The sequence below is a fragment of the Corapipo altera genome, unplaced genomic scaffold (assembly GCF_003945725.1).
Source record: "Corapipo altera isolate COAL_440 unplaced genomic scaffold, ASM394572v1 45, whole genome shotgun sequence".
NCBI lineage: Eukaryota > Metazoa > Chordata > Aves > Passeriformes > Pipridae > Corapipo > Corapipo altera.
Genome location: NW_020884877.1, coordinates 15,049,204 through 15,067,867, shown reverse-complemented (window position 1 = coordinate 15,067,867; position 18,664 = coordinate 15,049,204). Strand labels below are relative to the sequence as shown.

The 18,664-nt window shown below is 38.5% G+C and overlaps 2 protein-coding genes across 3 annotated transcripts in view; one reads left to right on the top strand and one right to left on the bottom strand.

The window, feature by feature from the left end:
• The first annotated feature begins 862 nt into the window (after window positions 1-862).
• DHRS9 (dehydrogenase/reductase 9) lies at window positions 863-9,730 on the top strand. The gene is made up of 6 exons (XM_027636544.1): window positions 863-945; window positions 3,159-3,231; window positions 5,040-5,370; window positions 6,980-7,238; window positions 8,444-8,607; window positions 9,423-9,730. Exons 1-6 carry the CDS (start codon window positions 863-865, stop codon window positions 9,671-9,673), a joined length of 1,161 nt encoding a protein of 386 aa, XP_027492345.1. The 3' UTR covers window positions 9,674-9,730.
• A 2,278-nt stretch (window positions 9,731-12,008) lies between these two features.
• The window catches only part of LRP2 (LDL receptor related protein 2), a 116,651-nt gene continuing 109,995 nt past the window's right edge, over window positions 12,009-18,664 (bottom strand). For both annotated transcript variants that reach the window (XM_027636839.1, XM_027636840.1), the window contains exons 75-79: window positions 17,927-18,056; window positions 15,830-15,949; window positions 15,627-15,734; window positions 14,606-14,677; window positions 12,009-13,522 (exon numbers count right to left, since the gene is read on the bottom strand). In XM_027636839.1, coding sequence (XP_027492640.1) covers window positions 13,361-13,522; window positions 14,606-14,677; window positions 15,627-15,734; window positions 15,830-15,949; window positions 17,927-18,056 — 592 coding nt within the window. In that variant the 3' untranslated portion in view covers window positions 12,009-13,360. The remainder of the gene's footprint in view (window positions 13,523-14,605; window positions 14,678-15,626; window positions 15,735-15,829; window positions 15,950-17,926; window positions 18,057-18,664) is intronic.

Here is an 18,664-nt window from a genome sequence, read left to right as displayed (position 1 = left end):
TTGGTTTCCCCAGTTTTCATTTCCTTCTCATTCAGTTAGTTTCAAATCAATTTTTATAATAAAGCTTATTTATTCATTCTCCTGTTGAGAATGGTCTTTGCCCAAGCTTCCTTGCTTCCTGCAGCATCTGGCACTGCACAGCACTAAGAGTGGAGAGACATGAAGAATGGGGAAAAGAAATTCTGCTGCCATGTTTATGCAGTAGTACTCAGAGCTGAATCAGAAGTGCCCATCAGACTCTGGGCCAAGGAGCAAGCAAACAAGTCTCCCAGCAATCATATGTTAGCATCTGTGCCCATGCAAACTGTAGAGCTTTTGTTTGCCCAGTTTGTAGAATTTGAGGTTTTATTTGAGAAACATTGTAATTGGTTTGTTTCTAGTATCAAAAAGCTGCCCCTAAACTAGTAAAAATAATTTCATCCCTGAAGGTTTTCACACACAAGGATGTCTCTTAAAAGATTAAGTCCTATCAACAATAACTCACTCACACGCAAGAGAAAAGGTAGAGGTCTGAACCAAGCTCTGTTAAGTCAGTGGAAAGACTCCTGCTGCTTTCAAGACAATGCACAGATCAGCTAGTAGATTAGTTCCTTCCCAGCTCAGTAGATTAGTTCTCCTTAATGAGTCTTAACAGTCCCCCAGGCTCTGCAAATCACTATATATAGCCAGTAATGCTTATACTGCATTGGTAGAAGCAGCAGGCATAGAATATATTAATACCAAGTACTAAGGTAGACACATCAGAGCACAAAGTCATTATCAACAGCAGACAGAGGGGCCCTGCTCATCAGCTGATGTATGCCAATTAGAAAGTACCACCAGACACAGAATTTACAGTGAGATGTTTTTGGAAACTATCACCATGCGGGTCTTGGTGCACAAGTTTATGAGCGACTTGGGCTGTTTCTATGTTCTGACACTGGAAATGACTGGTGAAGGCAACTCGTGAGCACCTGGAGGTATAGACTGAGCTTGCAGATGTCTCCCCAGAATGTGAGTAGAACTTGTGTCTATTGTTACAGTGAGCAGTACCTATTGCAGCTAAGAGAACAAATTAAGCATTTTTTTTCCTAGTGCACAGACAAGAGAACATGCAGTCCTTTCCTTTCTAAATTAATTTTAGCAATTGTTGCTTATCTAGGCACCTACAATGTCTGAACAAAATGCTAACTCAGAATGCTCTTTCCAACATCTGGAATCTTTTCTTACTTCAATTTCCAATTACTGGGTCAGTCACCTAAGAGTGTAAAAGCTTTTGTTTTCCTGGGTCTTTTACCAATGCTGTGGTAAACATCTGAAGTGCAAGCCATACAAAGAAGATACAATTATGGGGAAAAATCAGCCCCCACTGTACTAGACTACATTCATCTCCCTGCAAAATGCTGTATAAGAGAGTTTGAAGATATGTTTCTTTTAAGGTGACATATTAATGAAGATCTTAATTTATCTGTTGACTGCCAAACTGAATATACTGACATATTTACCCAGCACACAAAAAAGCACTCCTTTACCATGAAATGAAAGTGCAAAGCCCTGCACAATCAGGAATAGCTTACCTAAGACTGGAGATGTGATGTGTTTGTGCTGGCATATTTTTTCAATTCATTAACTAAAGACTAGGGGGCTTTTAGTTCTGTCAGGATGAATGATTAGTAAAGTTTGTGCTCCCTAGGCTCTGGGGAGCTGTTGGATGATCTCTCAGATCATCATCTGAAACATCTAAACCTTCCACTGAGTGCTACATGAGTGCTGATTCTGAAGAACAACAGTCCTTAATTTCCCCTTGGCAGTTTTTCCTCAGCATGTCTGGCAGGCCACTCCACCCACTGCAGAGCAGTGACTTCTGGAAGTTTGCACTGCCTGCACAGTGGTGGATGAAGGAATCCAAAACACACCCAGACCCCAAACTTTGCCCCACCCTAAGGTTCTTTGGCATGACTACCAAAGCAAACTTGCTGTAGGAGTAAACCAGGAACACCGTCCTTCAATAAAGGGTCTATGTGCTTCAGTTTCCTGTAGTGCAGAGAAGCAGAGGAATACTGTATTTTGCAGTCATCTAAAAATCTTAAAGGGCTCTCAATGCTGTCATGCTGCTTTTCTCTAAAATCAATTGCTTTTATAACGGCACTTGTCTAGAAGTAAGAAGCCAAGCTCTATCCCAAGAGTTCTCAATTTGCCAGGCAAATATCAAAGTTTTGATGGAAAGTAGAATTTACCTTCAGCTATTTACTGGCTACATTATTAATCAGAATTTAATATTTACAAAGATACATCAATACTCTAGAAAATCATGCTGACATTTTCTCTGGAAACACACTCTTGGCCACTCCACGAAGCTCTTTCAAAATCAATATGCCCCTGGAAGACAAGTGGCTTTTTTAGTGCTTTACAATTAGCAAAAAAGAAATATTTTGGGTAACACTGTACATTCACAGAACTAGATGATTTTCTCGAAAGAAAACTTTAAGTGAGACCACAGACTCCTTCCAGCAGCAATAACATTATCTAGCAGAATATGTGGTGGCACAAGGCTACAGCAGAGCAAAACCCACCATGATGCTCAGGACTGAACTTCAACGTGTTACCAGAGAAGGTGCACTAGTACTCCATGAAAACTAGGCAGTTAGGAATTACAGGCTTAGTAACACTTGCCCAGGACTGATAGAGAAAAGAGCAGTGGAAATTCCACACACAGTGCTGCCCTCTCAGCTGTCTCCTCTAGAGCCCTTTGTCTTATAGATCTTCTGTGGCAATTATTGCTACCCAAACACAGTGGCTAACACCAACCAGAGCAATCGCAGCTGTTTTTCTCACAGAAGGCAAGTAGGCATCCTGGCCAGACACTCCAGGACTTCTTCACAGAGCCCAGTTTCAAATTTAACCTTCTTTCCAGGAGTGCAAGTTCACGGCCCACTGCCCACTGCTTCCTCCCTGCAGCCAAGGAAGGAAGGTGTGATTTACAGCTCCTGTTTCCAGTTAGATTAATCTTTTATCCAAATCTCTAATTATTTTGTTTCTTTTTGTATTGGCACAAAGGCAAATTCAGTCCCAAAGTTATACATATCACAGCACTAGCTTGCCAAATAGCTTGCTGTGATTTATGGGTGTGGTGTTACCAAAGCCTGCTGATAGTAAATCCTCCCTCTCTTTGTGTCTAGCTCTGCTCCAAGTTCTAAATCAGCAATCAAAGGAAATGTCATTGCCTGGCACGTCACTGCAAATGGACTGGGGGTATCTATGATCAGCTGCTGCAACATTCTGTTTTCAGACCTTATTTTACAGCACAGAAGCTTGAATTATCCTCAGTGCTTTCACATAGTTTCAACAGCACTTTGTCAGAGCACACTCCGAGTCCTCTCAGAAAATAAATGTCACCAACAGAGTGAAACATTACAAAGATGATTCCCAAGTGCACACATTCAGGAACACTGCAATCCTTGTCAAACTTAATAGGGGCATTCACAGCAAAAAAGCCAAGTGTCTAAGTGAAGTACCTGAGCTAGAAGGCCAATTACATCAACAGCAAAACAACAGTGAGATGGGCTGCTAAAATAATCAGTGCAAGCACCCCAAAATTCAGTGGAAGCCCTCCTGCAGATGCAGTGGAAGGAGAAGCAAACTCTTACCTGTATATATTTGCTTAACTTTTTAAAATCAGAGAGCATTAGTCAATAACTCAGGAGTCCGTATTGATGGCTACTGAGAAATTCAAATACATAAAATAAGATCATTAAGCAGCAATGAATGTTGTCACTGGTTATCCTTTGTTATCCTAGGCGACTGACTTAATTATTTAATGAGAGTTCAATATTCATTCACTATCAGATTCTAAGATTCTTTCCATTCCTACTTGGTGAGGTAACAGCAAAGTTTAGAATCAGAATAAATGAACTCAGAAGGAATAAGAACAATGGACAGGGTCTACCAAATAGGCCTAATACATTGGTTCTCCTGTAATATTCGTGTCTTTAGATAGCAAGAATGTTACGTAAAAAACAGCCTTTAAAAATCCCTCATTTTAAAGGTGAGATGTCTGCACCTCTACTCATATGTAGGTAACTAGAGCCTAGGTGGCTGCTTAGCACCTGCAAAAAAAGTTTCTCTTTAACAGAAAATGCTTATCAGATTTATTTGCTTTAATTAATTATTTTAGTTTAATTCTTGTACAAACCAAAAATACAAAAAGAAAACTAGTAATCAATTATGAAGATTTTAGATGGCGAGAATTGCATTCTACATTTATAAAAAAGTTTCATAATAAACAAACAATATCCTCCCCAATGGTTAGGAAACCTTGTGTTTTCTCAGTGCCTCTTTTTTTATTCAGGGCAACATCTCCATGCATTTCTATATTTCTTTATACAAACACACTTGCTATGTAATATATTCTGCTGTGCTGTGTATCAGTGTTAAACAGGCAATGAGTGACAGAAGACTCAAGCACTGCCCCGAAGTCTACCTTGTCTATGGGGCAGAGAGCAGATCACTCATCATCACACAACACAAGTCACACAACAAATTAGTCATCAGATCCACCACCACACCTTACACTTCTCTGGTTGTTCTTGGGGTCACTCTGCTTCCATGCTACAGATTAGAAAAGCAGCCTGGGTGGCACCATACAGGTGGTCAAAGAGAATTGTCCTTTTTCCCAGACGAATTACTCTCTCCAGTATCAGCACAAATAATGACTAATGCCCACAAAAAAACCTAGACACTACTTAGAGAATTGATGCAGTCATACCTTTCAGTCTGAAATGTCCTTAGAGGACAGGGCTGACTAGAAAGATTGGTCAGCAAAGCGTGAAAACAGTGGAAATCTATTGAAAAGAAAGACAGGGAAGGTTTTGCCAAGGCACATATTACTCATGGATCCCAATCACATTGTGCCAAAGCTTCTACCCCTGCTCTTTCCCAACATATAAGGGCTGCAGCCAGAAACAAAGCCCCTTACAGGAGTTGTGTCTCAGGAAGTTGAAGGGTTGGCTAAGCACATTTGCTTCATTGCACTTCTACATCATTAACTTATTTGCTTGTAGCTTTCATTTTCAGACTCACTGCACATAGCAATTCTGGCTTCCATATTTTCTCTTATAATTTACTGGCTCATCAGAGACAGATACAGAGTAAGAAACCTGAGTGGAAAGCATGTCTTCATAACAGGCTGTGACACTGGACTTGGAAACTCCCTGGCTAAATGGCTTGACAAAAGGGGATTTTGTGTCATTGCTGCATGTGCCACAGAAAAAGGAGGCCAAGAGCTACAGTCCTGCTCTTCACCCTCACTGAAGACAGTGAATCTGAACTTAGCAGACTCCAACAGCATTGCCAGGGCTGTGGGGTTTGTGACTGAAGAGACAGCTGGCAAAGGTAAGTGGCAAGGCAACTTCCCAGAAAAATTATTCAATACAACCAAATCTGGTCTAGCTAAAAGTTCCATTCCCTCTCCACTCACTGCAGAGGCATTTTTCATCTTACTAATGAAACACACCCACTTTTCAGTTCTGTCATTTCTCAGTTAAGAGAGATTCCCTCCAGCAATGCTTCCCATTGCTTTCACCAACAGGGTGCCTAACAATCTTGTCTCTCAGTCTGTTAAAACCAGATCATTCCCAGATGTGTTTTTTAGACTCTTTTTGGTGCAGCTGAAGAATGTCTGTGGAAGGAGGGTGCTAACTGACACCAAAAAGAACTTTCTTGACAATAAAATCACCCCACTCAATTAAACACAGGCAGCGCACGGATTCTGCAGCCCTCCTCTAGTAAGCAGAAGAGCATATTTTTGCATGGCTGAATAAGTCTGATGCTTGCATTGTACACAATAATTGCACTGACTGTAACAATTAAACTCAATTTCAGCCAGTTTTCTTGGAGTTGTTACATAGGTAGCTCTCACTACTGCTATCATACACCTCTGAGCACTTGTGTAAAAGAGGAAGAGTTTATCCTTGGATACCTATGAAATGTGTTAAAAAATAAGTGGCTTTGGCAAAGGGTGCTAAACAGATCTGCGTGGTAAATATATTCAACTGAGGCAATATGTTTCTTTATCTGCACTGATAGCTCAGACTAGACATTGCTAAAGGCCACAAAAGGGGATTCACAGCAGTGCAACTACCAGCTGTAACACAGTTATACCAAATATTCAATAGGTTTATAAATTAATTAACTACCTAAACCAGCAAAACATATATCTTCTACCAGTAGGACTTCTCCTCAAAGCTTGTAAAACACCGCTGACCTTGTCATGAATACTCCAGGCCATTGCTGAATGCAGAGATTAAGAGCAAGGTAAACAAAATTATTAGCACTTACTTCCTCCAGGAGGCTCCTGTTTCCAGCTTGGGGAAAGCCACACGTTCTCAGTCAGGACAACCACTGCCGACACTGTCACTTCAGTCTGTGAAACTCTTTATGGAGGCTGAGTGCTGGACTTTCAGCCTCTCCCCTCAGGCACAGGCTGTCCTCAGCAAACTCTTAGAAACGTCACTATTTATCTTAAGTTCCTCAAGTAATTTATAAAGGTAGTAAAGCAGTATTATCAATACACAGTGTTAAGCTAGTATCTTTAGAAGCATTGACTAATTCTACACATCTGGCTCAGACCTTTAGACCCCAAACCAGAAAAATTAGTCTCTCCACTTTTATGCAGACTCTTTCATTTTCACAACATTAAGTGCATATTAGGAGCCGACATACTTGAGTGGATCTGGACAATAAAGTCCAGTATGGTGGCCTATATCTCCAGCCAAAGTAGTTTTCCTTGAATACTTTATCCATGCTCTTTTAGAGTCATTGCCTAAGGCCTTCAGCAAATTTTACCAGGTATACAGAGTAGATAATACAAGCAAACCCCAGACAACTGTATTCATGTCACTGAGGGTTTTGCAGACTGGGTGCTTGCTTTCCAATGCACATATGATACTCCAGGGTAAGATATTGCCATATACTGAAATAAATGGTTTTGCAATCCTCTTAGGGCTTTTTGGCTTGGTGTGCAATGCTGAAGGAACAGCTCCTGTAGCACCCACTGACTGGCTGAGGATTGAAGACTTCCATTCAGTGCTGGATGTTAATCTGCTGGGATTGATTGAAATCACACTCAAGCTTCTGCCACTTCTGAAAAAAGCTGAGGGAAGAGTTGTCAATCTAATTAATGCCAAAGGCCTCATGGCTTTTGTAGGGGGTGGCTATAGTCTGTCCAAATGGGGCATGGAAGCTTTCTCTGACACTTTACGGTGAGTAGCCAGAAACACATGCATGAATCTAATGACAGATTCCAGACGTGCTGAGGAAGGGTGACTGTATGTTTGTCCCTCTTGATTTCTCTCTGGAAATCTTGCCTAAAGGGGAGAAGGAAAATAAGAGGATGTTGGTCACTTGTTTAGGATTTTAGTCTCCAGTACTACGAACAGACCCATCAGGGAACTGCACTGGGAAAAATTTTCATATCCTAGACAAGTTGTTAGCATGCAGCTTTCAGGCATGCGAATCCACTGCTTACATGAAAATAAATCCTGGTCAGGCACCCAAAGTTTCCCAGGGATGCTGTACTTGCAGACTTTTTGCTCTAACCTTCACAACAATCTGAGCTGGGTGATTCCAGACAGCAACCACATTACCAAAGGTAGTTGTAACTTCAGAAAATTAAGCTAAGCACCCTTCACTGAAGCCAGTTGTGCTGTACTGCCTCCAGAAGGCTAACGCCCAGCCCAGGGAGTCAAGTCTTCACAAAGACTAGAAAAGTTGGTTTCAAACCATTATGAGAAAGATAAAGAAAGTATATATCTCAAGGAAATAGAAAACAATGGCTAATGTACATGTGGTCCACTCCTTTGTACACTTCAGAATGCAGCTGCCTGGGTCTCTTGAGCTGCGCAGCAAGACAAAGAGAGGCCATCTGCACCTCAAAGGAGTTGTACAGAAAATCAGAATTGCATAGAGGAAACTACACTACAAGAAAACACATTAACCTTTATTGCACTAACATTTAATCATTTAACCATAGCCCTTTAACCATAGGATGGAGAATAAAGTTCTAATACAACTGAAAATTTTTGCTCACTTTCACTTTTTCCCAGACACTTTAATAATCTGTTCCTGTAAACTAAAACGATGGAAAAGTATTTGAAATAGTCAAAAGTTTTAGTATGATAATACATGACTAAGATGTAGCTGGCTGCTGCATCCTTTTCACCAGTCCAACATAAACCACATAGAGAGTTGTGGATCTACTTGACACTCTTTTTTTTTTTTTTTTAAATCTCTTTTAATTGCCAGCTGTTGTTTTGCAGGACAGGAACACTACTATGAGGCTAATTTGAACATCTCAAAATAATTCTGACATTTGAAGATAAGAATATTCATTTGTGTGACAGACTTACCACTTATGTTTAATAGTTATGCCATTATTGGGTGGTTATTGGAGTTTTTATCCTTCCAGGATAGAGATGCAGCATTTTGGAGTGAAAGTAAGCGTTGTTGAGCATGGTTTCTTTAAGGCAGCAGTAGTTAATTCAGATATCACCGAGAAATACCTCTTCAGACTTTGGAACGGACTGACTCCTGAGACCAGGGACTCCTACGGAGAAGAATACTTTGTTGAATGTAAGTAGAAAAAAAATTATATGAAAGCTTAGGGGGGATATTATCAACATGTATAAATACCTGAATTGAGGCTGTAAAGACAACAGAGCCAAGCTCTTTTTAGTGGTGTCCAGGACAGGACTCGAGGCAGTGGGCACACACGGACACACAGGATGTTCCTGCTGATTAGAGATCATATTTTTGGAGTGAGGATGACCAAGGACTGGCACAGGTTGCCCAAGGAGGTGACGGAGTCCCCAGTCTTTTGAGATATTCAGAAGCCACCTGGACATGATCCTGGGCAACCTGGTCTAGGTGACCCAGCTTGAGTAGCGGGGCTTGGTACCAGAGATCCCTTTCAACTTCAACCTACGTGTGATTCTGTGAATATTTTCTGGACTTAGTTAACGCTCATCAAGACCCCCTCACGGACTGTTCTGGACTACATGTATGTTAGATGAGGCCTGAGCTATTAGTTCACACATAGATTGGTGAGATGTGAGGTCACACTCCCTCAATACTTAGAGGTAGGATGCCAAGTGGGAATGAATTGCTATGCCCACTTGCTAATTGGTCTGAAAAGTTGTGCTGTCACACTGCACTTACTGTACAGAGCATCTGGCTCACAATATGGGTCAGAGAGGTTTGTGCTTACTGGGCTCCTGGATGTTTTGCAGCCTTTCTGGTCTCTGCTCCACTGTAGCTATGCTGCTCCCAGCACTTGAGCCAATACTTTAAAGCAAGCCTGAAGCTGTAGCCAGACCTTTGAATACAAAGAATACTCTCACAGAGAATGTTGTGTATAAATGCCTTCAGGTTTATTTTCTTCTTTCCAGATGTAAAAGCACAAAGATCTTCAGTCAGAAGACTGTGTGACCATGATATTTCTAGTGTCATAAAATGCATGGAACATGCCCTGATAGCAAAGTACCCAAGAACACGATACAGAGCTGGATGGGATGCAAAGTTCTTTTGGCTGTTTCTCTCCTATGCCCCAAGCTGTTTATCTGACATGCTGTTGCGTATGATGTTTCCAGCTCCAGCAGACAGTGGGAGATCAGTTCCTGGAGTTCTAATTAATGTCTAGTATTAAAACAGTATCAGCTCTGCACAAATAAATACTAATTCTGTCAAAATCAGGTGTCCTCTTTACCAGTTACTAGACTGTTTAAATTCCTTTCATATGACACTTTCTCCATCCCCCACCCTTCCTTACCTGAAATTTCTGAGTTCGCAGGTCAGCTTGTAAAATCCAGTGTGTATTTGAAGGCCATTTTTTATGCTCAGAAATGATACCTCTATAGAATCTGCATTCATAAAATATTCAGCTACAAAGCTAGTTGATACTATTCACACAATAAAAAAATTTTAAATAAGTAAAATAAAATCACTAGAAGAATCAGTTTTTCACATTGACTTCATCAACACATAGGCTGCTAGTGATCTTGAAATAGAACAATGGTCTTTCAGAACACACACATATACCTTATAGAATGTATTTAGTCAGATTTAGTCATCTATTTCACTGGCAGTTTGCTCATGGTCATATTCAGGAGTTGATAATCTTCAAAAGCTTCTAAGCACAAGACATGAAGTCAAACAATAACAAAGCCCAGCTAATGCAATATATTCCAAAAATTACAATTACGGTATTTGACCATGTCTAATCACCTGATTATTCAATTGTGTAGAACAAAAACACAAACTTTTTTACAGATATACAATTATGGGGAAAATCAAAATTCCATTGTACTATGCAAACAGCATATCCAAACACGTATTTTAAACTTCTTCCTAATATTAGTATAGTTTATGAGGAAAATACTAAAAATAATACACCTTCACATTTCTTTCACCCTCAGTGTGCTCTGCAAATTAAAAGTATTATTATTTCACTTATCAGATGAAACAGGTCATTAGTGTATGCTATGGCAAATTCTTCCAAGCGTGCAAAGACTGTGTTCAGAATGGCAGAACGTTAGCTGAGGTTCCTGTGCCTCTTGTACACTATTTCTATCTGCTAAGCTGTTGGCCAGAGGTTCACTAACTGGTGTCCCTAAAGATATTAAAATTGAAGGGGTAAAGGTTTTATTTGCTAAAGTGCTGTGCTGGTGATTAATCATTAATGTGCAATTCAATTAAGCTTAGAAAAATACCTTGAGCAGGTCAGAACTCCAAACATAAGAAGTTTCATCACTGCATGTGTGTAGGTTTGTACATGTGCAAGAAAAGGACAGAATGTAAAAAGTGTTAGCAACCTTTAAGCATTTCACTGAGGTTTTATTCTCTGACAAATGGCTTCAAGAATACATTTATTTTACTTCATTTCATGATAAATACCTGATTAATATCTGACCTGACAGCTATAAAGAGAATGTACATGAAAAAGCTCAATGGCATAACTTAGCAGCCCTGTAGTTGCAGATTACAGAGAGTTGCTGAGCTCTCTAAAAATCAGCCTTCCTTGAAAGAGTTCAGAATTCAAGAATTCAAGCAGGGACTGTCCTTCTGAGGGACAAGGAATACAAGTGAAAAATGAAGATAGGAGTGGAATCTAAAGCTTCTGTTGAACGAAGTACCAAAACCTAAATTTTACATAAACAGAAGGGTACACTGTGCTGTGCTACTGAAAGGAAGAGTCCCAGCTGAAGCTTAGGAATCCTTCACCATCAGGTGTGTTAAACCTACATACTCCTTACCCACACAGTAACTCAGGGATAGCTTTCATCCACATCTGGAAAGTTATGATTAGTACAGGGGAAAAACACATCTCTGACATGGCTGACACAGTAGCAGTTTTCTCTAAGAGTGGTTCCAGATTTTTCTGTTGACAAATACTATTCTCAAAACTTATGCTACTTTTTCTTGTGGTATGCAACTGCAGGCAAGTCTTGTGGAAATGTCAGCCCTGCCTTCTACCTTTAAAAAACTTTGTGAACTCTTTCCTTAAGAACAGCAACCTGTTTCTCAAAGACATCCTTACAGATGTGTCTGTTGTGCTGCAGACTCCAAGGAATTTTCTACATTAAAGCATTCAGATATTAAAAAATGCCTTTAAAAAACCATATAATTTGCTTAAAGCTAAAAAAAAAAAAAAAATCAAAGCATCAAATTCTGACCTCAGATATGAAAATTAATTGAACTAACATTTTAATTACTTACATCCATACTACCTTGATGTCAGTATCTCAATAGTAAGAGTTTCCTGTTTCAAGGGCCAGTTTATTGAATGAGTGTAATGGGGCAGTTTTCACACTTACAGAGATGTCAGTACCAAGACATCTTATATCATGAACTTTAGACAGTTGTGTGAAGCATGAAGCCCTATTCCTATTGGACTTGATCTAAAGCACTGGTGTTTCCATCTCAGAGTGCACTGAAGTCTCCTCAACCAAAAAAAGTACATAGAGCCTTGACACGAATTATGGAATAAGCATGTGATAAAATAATACATTTATTAGATTTATTCAGCAGCATAATTTTCCAGTTGTCTTTTCTAATCAAAGTATGTTACAAATTAATTACAAGCATTCTAATTAGAAATAGTATATATTTTGAGAATTTAGATATAAAACAATCAAATAGGTCTCAATTATAACTTTAGGAATCTTTTATATGAGTAGCTAGCCAGGAGTACTGAAGAATATGTTTCTGCAATCAGGTTTCCTCAAATGGTTCATGTTGTGAGAACTATCCTGGCTAATTAATAGAAGAGCTACTAAGATCAACAGTATGTTCTGATGGAAGGTTATAGAAACAACCAGATAACTACAAAGACTGCACTAGTAGAAATTGTTTCCCTTTCTATTCATGTCCACCTTAGGAAATAAATAGTCAATAAAATTAAATTTTCACATTAAAAAAAAACCTGAATAATTTCTTAAATGAACCAGTATCTTTCATATTTTGCTGTTTGGAAATAAGCCATTACAGAAATCTTGCTACTTCATTTAATAGCACAAATTACTTCCACAGACTCCAGCCAAGAACAGAGCTATTCCATTGATGAGCAAGAGAAAAATCTCATTAAGTAGTCATGGCACTAAAATCTAAATACATCCAATCTTTTTAGGAAGGCTATTAATGGAATGGTGTTAATTGGAACCTAGAAGAAAAGTATGTGTCTTATAGAACGAGAGGAAATTATCTCAGGCAGTTAAAATATTGTAAGAACAACATTTTCCACAGGTAACTATTCAGCATAATGATGCTGTATTGACTCTTCCATCTTTTGTTTGACACTAGATAAACACAGACATCCTTTTTTACATACAGTAGTATATAAAAGGGTGGTAAAGATGCCCAGAGCACCAGGAGAAGTTTTAAAAGGTGCTGTTACAAAAGGTATACTCTAAATACCCTGTATATCAGTAATGTTCCTATATTTGCCTTGTTTGGTTCTTTTTTTAGTTTTAAGCACTTATATAATTAATTTATCCCTAAATATATGACCAATTCCATACAAATTTCTACTAGCAACGTCACTGAACAACATAATCTTAGAAAAATTTACAAATGTACAATATATTTATAACATTACTTTCAGACAGCTTCAGTGCAAAGATATACATATAGTACATCATGATAATTGTTCACAAAAATAGAAATTGGCATTTGTCAAAAAACAAGGCATAGTTTCAATGTACATCTCCAGCCAGTGGCTAAGAGATGTGTATATTTTTATAAAGCATTTGAATGTGAACCTTACTCTTCTGTTTATAAAAAATATATGTGCAAATGGATGTGTCTAATTTTCCCTAAATCAGTTACCTAGTTATACCACAGAGTCCTCTTTAACAAGATTGGCGGTGTCTTTAAATGTATCCTCTGTTGCTGTGTAAGCTAATGGTTGGTCTCTCTTCAGAATAATCTTGGGAGGCAGTGAAGGAGAAGGGGTAGGGACATTTTCTGTGTCCTGTTGCTGTTCCTTTTCCATCTGAAACAATAATCATAAAATCCAAGTTTACATTCTAACACACCATACTTCCACCTTAATTTTCAGAAAAGTTAAATAAATATTCCTAAAGTCAAATGTCACTGTCAGTGACATTATACTGTCAGTATAAGTTATTTCTTCAAATCACCACCTGTAACAAAATCAAACGCTAAATTCACCTCAGGTAGTACAGCTAAGTAAATACAACATTACAAGTTACTCTGGAACTTCTACTTTAATGCTTAGAGTCAGGAGTAGTTTGATATGTCTTTATGCACATGCATAAGTGTAGATACTGTTTGTAAGTGCTACATTCATTAGTGTTGGGGAAATGAATCTCCAGCTTCCTGAACTCTCTCACATTGTTCAAGCATTAGAAACCCAAATTCTTCACAAAAGGCAGACAGTTTTAAGTCACGTGACTTTGGGAAGGAGGTTCTTAGGTCACTTAGGTTATTTGGAAATTTTAAGCTGTAAGATGAAAAGGGCTGGAATTACTGGTTCAAGTCAGTAGAACTCCAAAACTTCATGCCAAGCCTGGGGGGAATTCCTTCAGCACACGTACCATTTGTTGGCACACTATCTGAAAAGAACTGTCTAACCCAACCATATGGGTAAGAAAATAAGGCTGTTGTAGAAACAAGGCTGCAGTGCACAGAGCTATTGAATTTTTGTGCAGTGCTGAAACCAGGACTGAGAGGACAGAAATAGACACTTCACTCCTGGTGCAGTAGAACAGCCTCCAATTGTGCTGGGTCCTGGATCTGTGCCAGAATGCACCAGCAAGCTGAAACCAGTCCCTGAGGTCCCAGAGCAGGAGCGGACCACAGTGGTCGGGCTGGGAATGCAGGGAAGTGGGGAATGCAGCTGTGCTGCCCAGCTGAGCCTGCTCAACATCTCATTTTGCAGGAGGCTTAGTAACTTTTCTCACAATTACTTTAGTCCTACCCTAACCTGGACTGGAATTTCTGTGCTGTCTCACATAGCAGCAGAATCTACCCATAATCTTTATTCTATGAGAGCAAGAACAAAGTCTAGCAACATGTTATCTGAAAAATAGAATTATTCAATATTAAACAATACCTCTGCATATATTGGGTTTTCAAAATTAGTGTTTTGTTTCATTTTCCTCTTGAAGAAACGCCACTTTGATTCCTGAAACATAAAAATTATTAGAACTTTACACATTTTTTCTGACAATTTCTCTGGAAACTGCCATTATAGTTGTTGGATTTCATTTGCACTGACTGCTAAAGCAGTGATTTCAGCTGGATGTTCTTACATTACCATGTTGTAATTCTAAGCATAGGACCCAACTTTCTTTTCTGCTAGATAACCAGTTATTGTTATCTTACCTAAAGCAGCATTCACACAAGACTAGGCAATAAAAATTACTAAATTAGTTCATGGAAGTCTATCATTCCAGACATTCCAGACAAGAAGAAAAACTGTCTTGAAAACAACACAAGAGGGATATGAAACTGCAACAGGTTGACAGAGTTGTCATTTCAAAGCTCATCAGAGGTGCCTTTAGGGCACAATGTATGAAAGCAGTCCTGTGAACAAGCCACCACCAGCTCATTCAGATGGATTTTAAGATACAAAAACGTAACTTCCATGAATCAGTAATAATCTAGATGAGGCAATACTTTGATATTGATTGCTAAAATGTCCCACAAGAACACACAGAACAAGTGTCTTAAATGTCCTTGCTAGCTCTTTTAAATATGGATAAAATTACAAGTACCTGCCTTCAAAATGTAGTACAACAAACAGTGAAAAACCCCTCTCTATTCCAATCTGTTCACTTTAAAATAGCTATGTAGGCCAGGAAGAAGAGGGGGTTAATCCAAACAGACCCTTATTGTGTGCCTTAGGCAACCCTGTGTTTGTGATGCTTTTCTCTTACCAAACTGTTCCTGATCAGCTGTTGTAAATCTTGTAAACATGGTACAGTTAGCTGGACTTGATGCAGATGATGTGCCAAGCCCATGGCATTATTTAAAGAGAACTGAAACTGTACTGCAGCTTCCCTAACAATTCAGTTTTGCTGATCTGGAGCAGAAAACAAACAAGACAGCCTTAGAGTATCTCTATTTCTTACCTGAGGTGCATCTGTACTCTGAGGGGTTTCCTTTGGACTGGTAGATATCACAGAGGCATACACAGGATTTTCAAAATTTTCATTTCCCTCACTGCCAGCTGCTGCTACCTGTAGGAGAAGAAGGAGAATCAACATTCTTCAAAGAAAAAAAGAAGGTCATAAAGGAAAATGAAAGGTGAAAGTCAAGCCTAAGTTTCTCTTACAAGTGTTGGCCGAACAACTGTAACTGCACCAGCTGTGCTGGCTCCGCCATCTCTGGTTGTATACATTGGATTTTCAAATGTGATCGGCTGTTTCCCTGACTCCACTGCAAAGTTTTCATTCTATGAAGGAAAAGAAAAACAACAACCACTGCAGTGCAATAAACACTTCCATACTCCTAGGAATTCATTTATAGTCAAATTTTTCATCTTGGGGAACAACACATGTCTACTTTCATATAGGCTTAGACAAAACCTAGCATCTGTTAAAATCATAACATCAGTTTACCATCCATTATTTTACTCCCTGACTTAGCGCCCTGGACCACTGGTTGTTCCAATATTACTCCCATTTCCTAGCTGGACAAAAAAAATCCCCACATTTCAATACTTGACTCAAAGTATTTTATGATGAGGAAAGATGACTCACAAATCACACCTTCAAAAGAGAAGAGATATCAAAGGAAGCATAATCACAAAATAAATATTTTAATTTAAAGACTTCAAAATGACATACAAACTAATAAGCAGTAGCTTATTAGAATGAAATTCATGCATTTTGTCCCAGCAAGAGGATTGCTATAATTTTTGAGAAAAAGCAGTAAGCACATCCCCTTAATTAGTGCCATTCAGGGCTAGCCAGCTATGAATCAACAGGTAGAAGGGTAATGAAAACAAAACCCCACCCAGACTCACTTGTCCTCCCATCAAAGAACCAGCAAGGAGTAAGACAGGAATAGTTCCATCAGCCAGTTTCTTAAACCTGCCTCATTTTCACAAACCCCCGCTCCATGCCACAAGAATTCATGCTTTATGCTATCAGAGTGTAGGTTTTTACTACACAGTAAACTCTTGTCAGCTCCCTCAAATTGGCCTAACTCTGCTAAAACAGCCACACTGAAAAACATCCCTCTAACATCTACTCATGCATATATGACATTAAAATTTTAGGAGGTACATCTCACAGTTCTTCAGTACACCAAACCCTTTGAATTCTCTCAGTGAACCACACAATTTTTGGTTTACTCTGAATACATAGGGAGAATTAATGCCACTTAAGTAGAAGACCTGTTATTGGCAATGTATAAACTGCATTGGTTAAACTTCAGTACATTAATGTTAGGCCAGAAAACACAAAGTACAGTAAAGTTTTCCAAGCATGAAAAAGATCTGAGGTAATATACAAGCCTAAAGCTATTTTCCCAGTATTTACCAAAACACTCACATGGTTGTTTCCTTACACAAGCTGCCTAGTTTTAACAAAGACTATATTTCTTCATCTAGACAAAGGTCATATATGTATATTATGAGCTTATCTTCCCTAGCTGTCTCATTTCATATTAATTTACCGTCAGTTAGGTTTGTAATTTAAAAGTTTACAGAGTTTCCAGAGTATACTTTACAGCAAGTGCTTACCATTCAAACATACCTCTGATCTGTTTCCTACAAGCAAAAATCTTTAGTACAATGTTCTTCTTATGGTAAATATGGGAATACTTTTTCCAATGAAAAACTATACAGTATATAAAACACAAGGATCTGCTATTTCTCAGATGTCCTTAACAAAACATGTATGAAGTAGAGTTACACTTTATGATGTCCCCATAACTATTAAACATGATTTGTTTAAACTTCATAAATTAAAAAACTGCTGAATTTAGAACTTGCTGCACAAACTAGTGTATCCTGTGGTTAGGCTTGAGTTTTACCTCTGAATTTTCTAACATACCAGTTTGAAAACCAGACATTTTAACATGTTCTGTGGAAGACAAAGGCCCTCAAAAAATTCTCTGTCACAATGCTGTCATTTGTCTATTCATTCCCTGCATATTCCATGAATATGCTGAAAGAGGAGAGGAGGTAATTGACTTAATTTCTACCATATAAATCTTGGGAAAAGTCACATTATTTTGAAGAACATCTTTCATTTGTCCTTGTCTTCAAATCTATTTCAGGAAACTATCAATCATTGTTCACATCTTTTTCTAGAATACATGTATTGTTTCACTGTCATTTTTACACAAAAGGTTCCCCTCTATCAGCCAGTAATTATATTAAAAGGACACAAATTAAAGAAGTTATTTGAGAACTAAACCTTACCATTTGCATTGCTCTGTCTATAGCAGAATCTCCCCCAAAGCCAGAGACTCCTATGTCCATGCTCACATCTGCTCCAGATCGGAAAGTTACCCCATTGCCATTTTCATTTGATTTTACAAGACTGCTTAAACTACAAAAAAACCCCAAACAAACCAAAACAAAATAAAGAAAGAAGAGGTTATACAGAAAGAAGGCTTATAATACAGATTTTTCTACTTGTTCTTCTAAGTAATTTTTGCTGGCTATAAGCAAGCTAGCGAGGGTACCAGAATTTGGATTCCTTTATTAGTTCAACAGGTTTTTAAAAAAATTCAAATAATTTAAAATATATTTTCTTCATCTTCCTTTGATTTAAAATATCAAATATTTCACAAAGCTGGTTTTCACTAGACAGTACGACTGTCAGCAGAGTAGGCATTGTCTCAGGCACTGGAAACAGCTGGAAGTTCACTACGCATGCACCATACTTTTAAACAGATGAATACACTGTTGCAGATGAGCTCAGGTGTTCTATGTTAAAAGATTTCTTTGCCAGAATCTTCTTCTGACGAAGTTTTTTTAAAAAGTAAAACATGTAAACTATGGTCTTTTGTATCTTTTTATTCAACTGAATATCTAGTTCCAGATCTGGTAAACAGTCTTCTATATTGATAATTATTTAAAAGCAAATTTAGAATGCAGAAGTGTTTTACAACAGTCCTTTGTTACACAATAATGATCAGCTATGATAATGCTTGA

What these genes read in the sequence shown, in the direction of transcription:
- DHRS9 (XM_027636544.1), top strand. Translation starts at nt 863, where the DNA reads ATGCGGGTCTTGGTGCACAAGTTTATGAGCGACTTGGGCTGTTTCTAT. An exon ending in GCTTTCTCTGACACTTTACG is followed by an intron (nt 7,239 to 8,443) that starts GTGAGTAGCCAG and finishes TTATCCTTCCAG; the next exon opens with GATAGAGATGCAGCATTTTG. An exon ending in AGAAGAATACTTTGTTGAAT is followed by an intron (nt 8,608 to 9,422) that starts GTAAGTAGAAAA and finishes TCTTCTTTCCAG; the next exon opens with ATGTAAAAGCACAAAGATCT.